Raw genomic sequence first — 12,943 nt, forward strand, 5'->3', positions numbered from 1 at the left:
TGTCAAAGATGATAACATCATCTTGTTTGTTCCTTTTGCCGTTTGGTTCCCCTCTCTCGGTTAAGAGTACCTTCTTAGCATATCTTTTGCAAGCACCTCCGTTGTCTCCGCCACTAGCGGACCCTTCAAAGATCACCTCGATTTTTCCTATGATATATTCTTCCTTCTCGTCCGCATTGGGTCTCTTCTACTCACGAGGTTCTCCTTGCTAATCTCCCTTCTTTATGAATCTCGACAAGTATCCCCTCTTGATCAAGGCTTCAATCTCATTCTTTAACCGGATACACTCCTTTGTATCGTGCCCATGATCCCTATGAAATTGACAAAACTTGGACATGTTTCGTTTGTATGAAGGGTTTCGCATAGGTTCAGGCCACGAGACATAGTTCTTTTTCCTTATATTCATCAACACATCAGACCGCGGTGCGTTTAGAGGTGTATAGGTGGATAACTTACTAGATCGCCCTCTTGTCTTAGAGCTGGCATACAGCGTACTGGTCTCCTGTCTCTTCGCGGGTCTAGAGGGTTCTCCCGTCTCCCTGCTACTACGCATCCTTTTCAGCTCGATTCAATTTCCCCTTGTCTCCATCATTTCTTTTAGGTTGATGTATTTCTGCGCTTGGGCCATCAATTCTCTCATATTAGCCAGCGGCTTCTTCCCCAGAGTGTACAGGATGTTTTCAGGCTAAAGGGTCAGGGTCGGAGCTGCCAAAGCCACCCCCATATCTAGGTTGCGGATCTCTAAGGTCGTAGTGTTGAAGTGGTGCATGAACTTCTTTAGTGTCTCCCTTTCTCCCTGGACCATGCTCATTAGATGGGTTGATGTTTTGATGATTCTCCGACTACTGAGGAAGTGGTCGGTGAACAACTGTTCCATCTCTAAGAAGGAATCGATCGATCCAAGTTGCAGGATCCGATACTAATCCCTGGCACTGCCTTTGAGGGTTGCTGCAAAAGCTCGGCACATGATGGCATCAGGAGTGCCTTGCAACTACATCAACACCCTGAAGGTGTCCAAATGGTAGATCAGATCGGACATACCCTCGTACCTTTCAAAAGTCGGCATTTTGAATTTGCTCAGCAATGAAACCTCCATCACTTCTTTGGTGAATGGCGGTTTCGAGGATCGTAGAGATGCTCGATTTAGAAAACCATAATTTTATTCTAAATTTTAATTTTTTTAAAAAAGAGACCCAATAAAGTGGCACCAAAAAAATGATTTGATTCATTTCTGGAACCCATTAACTTGAATGGTGAATCACCATTTAATGATTAAAGGGTGTGCCACTGAATTAAGAGTATTTTTTAGAGAGAGAGAGAGAGCACACATATCTTTAGATTGCAATCATGAATCTCCATTTGCATAAATCGTATTACGGTTAGACTATGATTTCATTCTTTATTCCACAAACCCAACATAGGAATGCAACTCCATTCCTGAGATTTAATTCCATTTCAAGACTAATTCCGCAAATCAAACAGGAGGTAAGTATTTTCCTTTCTCTTAATTTAAAGTCCAAAGTGAATATATGCATTTCAAAAATCACATATTGAAGAAAGTTTGTGTAATTTTTAAACCTCAAGATGAGTGTCTTTTCATCAAATCCTAATATAAGGTCATACAATTTCTAAGATTTGCATTCTTTTGATAGTGAAACAACAATAGTTTTTTTTTTTAAATGTCAATATAATTAGTACATTGATGTGGTGTTTATAAATATAAATTTTAGAAGTTGGATTTATTATTTGTGTGAATTTGAATGAGACTCAATATAATTTTGTATTGAATTTTAATATTCACATAGTAAAGGATGAGTTTAGAAGAGAGGAAAAAAAACAAGAAGAAGAAGAACAATGGTTAACAATGGAGATCAATAGTTTGGAATCTCCCATTGCATATAATTATTTGCAGTCCTCGTTCCCCTATTATTATTGGGGTTGCACAATTTTGACTGTGTTCCTGGCTATAAATATAAATGGAATTAGACTATAAGAGGGTTAAGTAAAGGCCAGGGTGCATCATGCATGCCATGCCATGCCAAGCCAATGAATCATTGACGCGTGTCCTATGGCTAAGCAAATGACAGTCACTCAACTTCAATCTCAAAAAAGGTTAAATCAAAGAAATGCTTTGGCATCACCAATCATTCCTTGCCCTATTGTTCACTATTACATTTACATTGGATATATTTAACATAAATATGTTAGGGCGCATGTTTCCCTTTTTGTGGCACACATAACATATTTTATTTTATTTGAAAAATACTATTATCTAAATTATTATAATTATTATTTTATTAAAAAAAAAATTAAGTATAAGAGATGAGATTTTACGGTAACTACTTGATATACTAAGATTAAGTCTTCTAAAACTAACTAAGTCATCGGCTTGAATTTCAAATAGAAGATTTGATTCTGATTTCGAATGGAAGATTTGAATCTAATTTAACATATTTGAATCTGATTTGAATATAATTTGAAGTTCAAATGAGAGATTTTGAAAACTCACAATCCCTTGATGGTAGGAAATGTGAGGGGAAATCTCTTAGTGGATGGGGTCTTGACCAGTTTATAAATAGGGTCTGTGATTAACCATTAAATCACACACATTGGCTTACGGTGATATAGAACTGGCCAAAAATCCTACTTCTTCTACTCTTCTGAAATACAGTGAGAGTAAAGATAATTCCTAAATCTCTTTCTCTATTTCTCATAATTCTCTTTTTTATTTCGGATCTCTTCCTTGAAGACTTGAGTAGTTATGACAAGAGATCAGATCACTATTCTCTTCTGCTTATAAACAATTATTGATTTGTAATTTCTGAAATTATGCTTTCATTAGTGGTATCAGAGCCAACTCCATGTCATATTGCTTAGTTTTTATTATTCTAAAATCGCATGAAATTATTTTTCCAGAAAGTGATTTTGATATTACACTATTAATTTCTATGATGAATCATTCACTTTCGGCATTAATAGAAAAAAGGGATGAAAGGAAAAGCTGAGTGGGAAAATTATCTTGTTTTGCTTGTTGGTAATGGGTTGTAATGAATCCTTCCAAAGTCAATTTTTTTCCTTATTGACGTTTTTTGGGGTAAAAAGTGAAAAAGGTAAATTACATAATTGATCCCTCAAGTTACAACAGGCACTTTAACCTTGTGTTTGATTTTAATTCTTTAGATTTGCAATTAAATTACTATATGATTCTTGACCGTTAAATTGGCTTTAGCTTTCAGAAGGAACCTGTGAGTCCTTTAAATTACTTTTTTTGCTCATTTGAGTTTAGTTATAAAAAAAAATAGGTGATTTAAAAGACTTATTTTTTAGGCCATAATAAAAGTAGAGAAAAGGTCGTGTGCAAGGTTCTGCTTGTTTCTTGCATATGTAATGTATGTTAGCAGATTGATGGTGGTCATTGGTCAAGGATCAAGTTGCAATTTGATTGCAAGCAAAGAAGTTGAAATGTCATTATTGAAATATTAGGGATTAAAGTATAATTGGACTAAACTTCGAGGAACAGCGTTGCAATTTACCCAAAACAGGAAATAAATCTGCTTCTTTTCCTGCAACCATCTCCCTCTTCTCCTCTATCATCTGCTTGGTAAAAAAAAAAAGAAAAAAGAGTGCATAAATATTTAATACATGTCATATATGCATTTATTATTTTTTTTTTCTGGCCTATAATTGTGATTATTATTTGTGCATTTATTAAATTTTTATATAAATGCCAATACCAATATATGTCTTTATTAATTAGGCTTATTGCTGTTAAAATTGTATCTTATTTCATGCACATCAATATTAAAATACATGATTATATAAGCCTTAACTAAATTAATGGACTATTTGCTATGGGGTATGGATGTGTACATCTAGGGAGATTCTGTCTAGGAGATTGGATTTTAAGCGAGACCATTGTGACCCCTCCATCTTTCCTAGGAATCTTGAAGTTCCGTCTAGGAAAGAAAAATCTTTCCTCGGAACTTACTTGGTAGTGCTATTCATATCTACAGTAAAATAGGCCAAGAATATTAAAGCTTCTAAATAATGGATGGAGCTATATTAAGAAAAAATAAAAAGAATATCATTGTGTATTAAAAATTAGCCACAACAATTTTATGGCATGTAGATATTTTTTTTTATCTATTAATAAATTGGCTTTAAATCTACATTGCAGTTAAGTCATAGTTGATGATTACTTTACCCTACAGGGAGGTAATTATTTTCTTTGACATGATTGGAATAAGATAGTGATTAAGAAAGGGAATACTAAATCCCCACAGGTATAGGTTTCCTTATTCCACTAGTCTTATTATAAAGTATAAGCATATCTAATGCATTATGCAACCTATACCCATAGGAAAGGTTTAGATTTTTGCTTTTGAATCTAACATTGGTTGGTTCAAACTACAGTTTTGTTTCAAAGTATTAATTAAATTTCTTGGTTATTGCAGTTGCTGTTACTTCTATTATACGTAATGATTCTAATATTCTAATTTTGAACGGTGAAAATTTTTTGGATTGGAAGGACAAAACCCTCTTGACATTAGGGTGCATGGATATTGATCTAGCACTCCGTATTGACAAACCAGCAATGCCTACGGAATCAAGTCCTGCTACATATCAATTGGCCTATGAACGATGGGAGAAATCCAACCGTCTATGTATAATGTTCATCAAGTCGCATGTTTGTAAGAGCATTAGAGGATCAATTCCTGAGTGTGACTATGTCAAGGACTACATAAAGGCTATTGAAGAGCAGTTTGTTAGTTCTGAAAAAGCACTTGCTAGCACCCTAATGAACAAGCTAAAATCACAAATCTAAGAGTCTGCGTGAGCACATTATGGAAATGAGGGACATTGCAGCCTGCCTCAAGTTCTTGGGAATTGAGATTACGGAATCCTTTCTTGTCCATTTCATACTCAACTCTCTCCCTGCAGCATACAAACCATTTAAAATATCATACAACACACATAAGGAAAAATGGTCTATTAATGAGCTGCTGACTATGTGTGTGCAAGAAGAGGAGAGGTTGAAACATGAAAATCTGGAGAGTGCCAATTTTGTCACTCACAAAAGGAGACAAGGAAAGTGTAACGACCTCAAAAATCTTAAAATGAAACATAATAAATAGAAAAGTCAACCTGAACCCATGGGTAACGAGGACACCTATCAATCACAGCGGAAACCTAAGTAGCAGTAAGTATAAAATTACAATCATCCAGCCATAAAACATAATACCAGAGTCTACTTACACCAAAATAACATACATGTACTTTCAATCCTCAATAACATTCCAAATACAACTAGGATCTCACAAAAAAATAATCTTAATCCTAATACAAAATCTTACCCTCCTAGTGGGGTAACTCAACAAACTCAACGGCGGCCACGACCTGCCGGTCTCTCAGGGTCTCCTGAAAAAAAATTAATTAAGTTTAGGGGTGAGACACTTCGTAGTAAGGGAAAATAAACTAAATACAGTTGTATGGCAACATGAACATTTAATGCAATTATATATATACAGTACATTTCATATATCTGTAAACATTCATCATATCGTACTGAATAATCATATATTTTCATATTTGCTAATAAATCATATCGTTCATAAAACGTCTATTATAACTGATAATACTGAAAACATACCTAGGATGAATAGCTAGTTGATGTCATGTATTACCCCCCATGATGGGTTGTGCAGCACGAAAACGGGACCCGATAATGGCTAGCCGACTACTGCCGAGTCAAAAATGTCTGTAAGTACGATGGGCCCGCCACACCCTGGTCCGGACTGCCAGGTGGACGTCCACACTCTACTGAAAGCCACATCGATTATCCATCTCCCACCCTTTCGTGGGGTGGTTAGCACTAATCTGATCATAGATATTTGATTTATAAGCTACGGTACCGTGCTCCTGAACTGAACTAAACTGACATCTGGGTTTTGATAACATATAATGCATGATATTATAGCATTTTTCATCATTTCATAAATACGGCCTCGTGCCGAAATCATTTCATATGTATGGCCTCGCATTGAACATTTCATAAATACGGCCTCGCACCGAACATTTCATAATTATGGCCTTGTGCCGAAATTATTTTATATATATACGGTCTCGCACCGAACATTTCATACATATCATGTTGAAAATAATCAATTATCATGTACTTGTCAAAATCATGATAATATACTGTATCTTTTCATAATCCCTGAAAACATGTTTAATTCGTAAAATTTGTCATATCATTACTCTTTATAAAAATAACGTTCATGCCACACTAAGTTAAGTAATTTCGTACATTTCATTCTAAAATCTCATTCTCCGTACAATAGCAGTGTTTTCCCAATAACATACATTTCCTCAATAATATTTAAATATCATGCATATTCCCTGAAAATTTCTTTGCTGATAATAATAATAATACGTGTGGAAAAATAACTGCTTTAGTTTATTCCCTTACTTGACTGTTGAGAAAACCCCTATAAATTTTGGACTCACACCTGTAGGATTTCCTGCTCAATACCCTGAAAATGAAAACTTCCAGTACTAAACTTCAATATTTTCATGGGAATATCATTTCCTATAACTACAGTAGGACCAAATTAGGCATAAAAAGTCTTACCTCAACTCAGGGATGATTTTCAACGGGGTCTCACCAACGATCTGCTTCGGCAGATATGCAGAGAACTTCTCCAAGAGCGTTGTGGTGGCTTTAGATCCTTGAACAGGCGGAAATCTGGCCCGAAATCGAAGGGAGAAGAGGAGGGAGCCGAAGGGAGAGAGAGAGAGAGAGTGAGAGATTTCTTAATTTTTTTATGTTTAAATTCGGATTTCTACTATTTATAGGGTTAGATTCCTTGACGAGACACGTCACCTTGTCGACAAGTCCTGTAGAAAGTTCGTCGACGAACCGACATCTTCATCGATGAATTTCAGACTCCCCCAAAACCCTCTCTCGGTATCTTCTCGTTGACAAATCTTGGCTTCGTCGACGAGGCCCTCTTATACCCTCATCGACGAATCCCCTGTGTTCGTTGATGAGGCCCTAATAATTTCCCTTGGTTATTCCTTCCAAAGTGCAATGTCGTCGACTACCTCCTTCTGTTATTGTTTCTATTTTCCTTCCTCTTTATTATTTAAATACCATTATTATTATTCGGGTCGTCACAAAAAAAAAAAAGTAAAGGTGCTGATGGTAAACCTTTTAAGAAGAAGAAAGGTCATTAAAACGAAATGACCATAGGGATGCATGCTTCTTCTCTAAGAAAAAGGGGCACCAAAAGAAAGATTGCTTGAAATACAAGCAATGGCTCGTGAAAAAAGGTAATCTCAATGTTCTTGTGTGTTATGAATCTAATTTCATGGATACTCATCATAATACATGGTGGATTGATTCAGGTACTACAATTCACGTTGTTAATGTCATGCAGGGCTTTCTCAGCCTAAGGAAACCAATGGGAAGTGAACAAGGCATCTATTCTGGAAATGGGGTGCGTTCGTACATTAAGGCAGTGGGGATTTTTAGGCTTGTTTTAGAAAATAAATTTCAACTAGATCTTGAAAACACTTTTTATGTACCTTCTTTTTCTAGAAATTTAATTTCAATTTCTAGACTAGCACATTTGAAGTTTCAGTTTCATTTTGTAAACTCTACAGTTTATTTATCTAAAAATTTGGTTGCCATAGGCATTGGAAGTTCAATAAATGGTTTGTACAAATTAAATCTAGATCCTGTCTATGAGCAAAGTCTCCTAACAATGCATGATAATGTTGGTACTAAACGTACCATTATTGATGAGTCCTCCTCTACATTATGGCACCGGAGATTAGGTCATATCTCCATTAAAAGAATGAAGAGATTAGTTAATGGAGTCCTCAAAACTCTAGATTTTTTAGATTTCAACACTTGTGTGGGTTGCATTAAAGGTAAGCAAACCAATAAGACAAGTAAAGGTCCCAAGAGGAGTAATGAAATACTTGGGATCATACACACTGATATCTGTGGTCCATTCAGTACCCCTTGTCTAAATGGTCAGAGATACTTTTTCTCATTTATTGATGACGATACTTTTTCTCATTTATTGATGACCATACTCGGTATATGTATCTTTACCTTCTATTTAATAAAGCCGAAGCATTAGATGCATTTAGGACATTTAAGAAAGAAGTAGAGAAACAATTAGACAAAAGTATTAAGATCGTAAGATCAGATAGGGGTGGTGAATATTGTGGAAGATACACAGAATCAGGACAAAGACCGGGTCCATTTGCATAATTTCTTAAGGATAAGTGTTGACCTTATAAGTCACACCCTGGTTTTGATAATGACAAATACAATTGTATTTAATAAATATCTAGTTCATGTGCAGGTTCATATTAGCATATCTTCAGTGGCACGTGAAAAGCTTAAAGACTTGAAGACAATTTCATACTCTTAATTGTAATAGTTTTTAAATGAAATTTGTCTGTAATAAGGGTTTTCGGTTTGTAATAAGCTCACACACATCACATGCATGATTTAATTTGCAAGCTCAAACCGAACCATAGAAAGACCTTAGGGTGAACCAACGGTCGACCTTCGGTCGACCGACACCGGAGTTTTTCGGTGTTTCCAAATTGGACCCAAGTGACCTTAGGACGCTCACTTTTGCACTTGTATGTAATAGGCACTTGAATAGGATTTGAATGTTGCAGGAAGGGACCGAAATGCACATTTGGTACACTTTCGGTCGACCGGCCAACTCAGTTCAATTTGGCCCGGTCGACCGAAACCGGTTCGGGTCAACTGTTTGACCCAGGCCAGGTAGACCGAGCCCTTATAGGTCATTTAACCTCGGTCGACCGAACCTCCTGGGAGTATACTTTTTGACCTCCCGGTTGACCGACCATATTTGTACTACATCTACCTGGTCGACCGAGGGGTCTTGGGAGAATTCCCAACAAACTAGTCGACTGAGCCCTGTAGTTCAAAAAGGCCCCGGTCGACCGAACCTCGGTATTTTTGAAAATCGCCTTTTCTCGGTCGACCGACCACTCAGTTCAAAATGCCCTCGGTCGACCGAGCTACTTGAGTCCCGGTCGACCGAAACACTTTTGGTCTACCAGACCTCTCGGGTTGCTCCTATTTTTACCGCGGTTAATAATTTTTTAAACAGGGTTAAATTATCTTAAGTGTCATTAATCTTTTCCAAAAATCCCTAATAAGTCCTCAACGGTCAAAATTTTTAGTATGTCTATATATACTCCTTCATTTGGTGATTTAAGCACGGATTAGCAAAAAGATTAACAAAATTTCTCTCAAGCCAAAATACTCATTTTTGCCTCTCATTACTCACACTTCTTTTGAAACCTACTCAAGCTTACACTCTTCATTCATCTAAATCATTTGTAAGTGTATTGAGTACTTTTACTTAAAGGTTAGCTCTCCATATTGTTGCATATTTGAATCGATTTTTGAGAGCATAACCTAAGTTTTCTTAGGAGGCTTTGCCAATAAGCCTGCCCTAAGAAAGACTTGTTGTGACATCCCAAGTATTGCATTCTCGTTGCAATATCTTAGGAAGTTCGTTTTTGTTTGGAGATTGCAAAAATACTTTCAAACATTACCGAATATCTTGTGGTGCTCATATTGATATATTTGTGAAAAGATATTCGTGTGTGTGATATATCAATCTTTGTGGTATTATTTATACAAGTATATATATCATTTGCCAAAAACAAAGATTATCCTTTTTGCAATCCAAGCATATACGCATTCTATTGATTGATAATATTGAGACTTGTTTGATATTCTGTGTGAACACTCTTGACTGAATATTACGAAGTACACAGATTATTATTGACACTCTCTCACGTACTTGCTACACAGATAGAAAACATTGTTGAGAGTTGACATATTTAGACCACACAGAGCTTACATTTTAAATCATCTGTGGTGTTTGTGTTTGTGCGCATTTGTGGTACAAATCTGCTTTACGTGAAAGCACTCTTGTATTGTACCTTTGATTGTATATCTGAGTGATTCCAGGCGTGGCCTGAGGGGGCGGTAATCCAGCCCGGTAAGGATTTGTGTAAAGGTTGAGGTCAGCCCTGTGTTAATTTGACCTGGTTTGTATAGGTGCCGCTCCACCCGTTTAAGTGAGCAAGGTATTGTGATAATCCTTGTGCTGGTTAACCAAGGCGGGGACGTAGGCAGTTGGCCGAACCTCGATAACATATCTCTGTGTCATCCTCTCTTTACTGCTTTCTAGTGCTTATATGATTGTTTAAACTGCCTTATTTAATTTCAAGTATATTTACATTAATTGCATTAGATTGACCCTAGGCTTGTGAACATACTGTTGTTAGAAAGGAATACCTAGGAGATAAAATTTAAAAAATACCAATTCACCCCCCCTCTTAGGATCACGGTAAAGCTAACAATAAGGGTATTGTTGCACAATATACCATGTCGGGATCACCTTACCAAAATGGTGTTGCAAAAAGGTGGAATCGTACCCTTAGGGATATGTTTCAGAGTATGTTAAGCAACAATGATCTTCCCTTATATTTGTGGAGTGAGGCCTTAAAACTGCAGTGTATATCTTAAATAGAGTTCCATCTAAGGCGGTTCCCAAAACGCCATTTGAGTTATGGAAAGGATGGAAACCAAGTTTAAGACACTTACACGTATGGGGTTGTCCAGTTGAGGTCAGAATCTATAATCCACAACTAAAAAAATTAAACCCTAGAACAATCAGTAGATACTTCATCGGTTATGCAGAAAATTCTAAGGGTTATAAATTTTACTATCACTCACACACACCTAGAATTGTTGAAGCTAGGAATGCAAAATTTCTTGAGGATATTGACATTAGTGGGAGTACTGTTTCTCAAAAGATAGAGTAGGAGGAAACACAAAAAAAAAAAAAAAAATGAATCTATGAATAAGGGTAAAATGATTATCTTTCAAGAAAATCAATATGATGTTTTGGAAGAACAATCAAATCATGAAATACTACCTCCACCTCAAGAGGAACAAGTCAATATAGAGGTTGAAGTACAACACCCACTTGAGATGGGTGACACTCAAACTCAAGTTTTAAGGAGGTCTTCAAGAGTAAGAAGATATGCTATTCCTAGCGACTATCTTGTATACTTGATAGAGTCTGACTTTGATGTTGGACTTAAAGATGATCCCATCTCATTTTCACAAGCCATGAGCAGGGAAAATTCCAGTGTTTGGTATGATGCCATGAAGGAAGAAATGGATTATATGGCTAAAAACCAAGTCTGGAATATCGTTGAGTTACTTAAGGGAGTCAAAGTTGTAAGCTGTAAATGCATCTACAAGACTAAAAGAGACTCAAATGGTAACATTGAGAGATATAAGACCAAGCTGGTAGCCAAGGGATTCACTCAAGTAGAAGGCATTGATTACCATAACACTTTTTCTCCAGTTTCTAAGAAAGACTCATTTAGAATAATCATGGCTCTTATAGCTCATTTTGATTTAGAGCTATGTCAGATGGATGTGAAAACATCATTTTTAAATGGGGATCTTGAAGGTGTATACATGAAAGAACCTGAAGGATTTTGTTATGATCAAGGCAATAATTTGGTTTGAAAATTAAAGAAGTCAATATATGGACTAAAGCAAGCCTCCCGACAATGGTATCTAAAATTTCATGATGTTGTTACTTCATTTGGTTTTATAAAGAACATTGTGGATAATTGCATATACCTCAAGATCAGTGGGAGTCAAATTATTTTCTTAGTCCTATATGTGGATGACATGCTACTTGCAACCAATGATTTGAGATTTCCATATGACACGAAACAATTTCTCTCTAAGAATTTTGAAATGAAGGATTTGGGTGAAGCCTCATATGTCATTGGCATAGAAATTCACAGAGATAGGTCTCAAAGGACATTAGGACTATCTCATAAGGCCTACATTGAAAAAGTTCTTGAGAAATTTAGGATGAATGAATGTAAGCTGAATGTAGCACCCATTTTGAAGGGTGACAAATTCAGCTTAAGTGGGTGTTCGAAAAATATATTGGAAAAGGAAGAAATGGAAAACATTCCTTATGCGTATGTAGTTGGCAGTTTGATGTATGCACATGTCTGTATAAGACCAGACTTAGCATTTGTAGTAGGAATTCTTGGAAGATATCAAGGTAATCTTGGAATGGATCATTGGAAAGCTGCCAAAAAGGTTATGAGATATTTACAAGGAACCAAGGATTACATGCTTACTTATAAGCATGTAGACAATCTAGAAGTGGTTGGATATACAGATTCTGATTTTGCCGGATGTCAAGATTCAAAGAAATCCACTTCAGGATATGTCTTTATGCTTGTAGGTGGTGCTATATCTTGGAAGAGCACTAAACAGACAATAGTTGCAACTTCACAGGCCAAATGGTTAAAGAATTTTATCACAGGGCTTCAAATTGTGGATTCAATATCAAAGCCATTAAGGATTTACTGTGATAACTCGGCAATAGTGTTCTTTTCAAAGAACAACAAGAGTGGGAGCAGAAGTAAACACATCGACATAAAGTACCTTGCTATAAGAGAAAGAATTAAAAACAAGAAGTGACCATTGAACATATAAGTATTGATTTAATGGTGGCAGACCTTTTGATGAAAGTGCTCCTAATCAAAGTATTTACAAAACATGTGGAAAACATGGGATTGGTTAGTACACTTTGTTCTTGATCTCTTATTTAATTGTCGATAAAATCAATTTATTTGTGCACATATAGTATCTGTTCCTAAAATTGTCCATTGGGACATTAGACCCGCAATGACTTATAGGAAGTCATGCATAAAGAGTTACCACATAAAGTTTTATTAAGAAACGTTGTACATTGTGATACATGGAAGGAATTGTTTACCACATAAAGAAAAACAAAAACCGTCATGATTCATGTATTATCTTTCTATA

At 36.1% G+C, this 12,943-nt stretch overlaps 1 protein-coding gene across 1 annotated transcript; it reads left to right on the forward strand.

Moving 5' to 3' along the window:
• Positions 1-2,988: 2,988 nt before the first annotated feature.
• Positions 2,989-4,825, forward strand: LOC131148430 (uncharacterized). The gene is made up of 2 exons (XM_058098130.1): positions 2,989-3,034; positions 4,455-4,825. The coding sequence occupies exons 1-2, from the start codon at positions 2,989-2,991 to the stop codon at positions 4,823-4,825; spliced, it is 417 nt and encodes a 138-aa protein (XP_057954113.1).
• The last annotated feature ends 8,118 nt before the right edge of the window (positions 4,826-12,943 follow it).

This window comes from Malania oleifera, chromosome 2 (genome assembly GCF_029873635.1).
Source record: "Malania oleifera isolate guangnan ecotype guangnan chromosome 2, ASM2987363v1, whole genome shotgun sequence".
NCBI lineage: Eukaryota > Viridiplantae > Streptophyta > Magnoliopsida > Santalales > Ximeniaceae > Malania > Malania oleifera.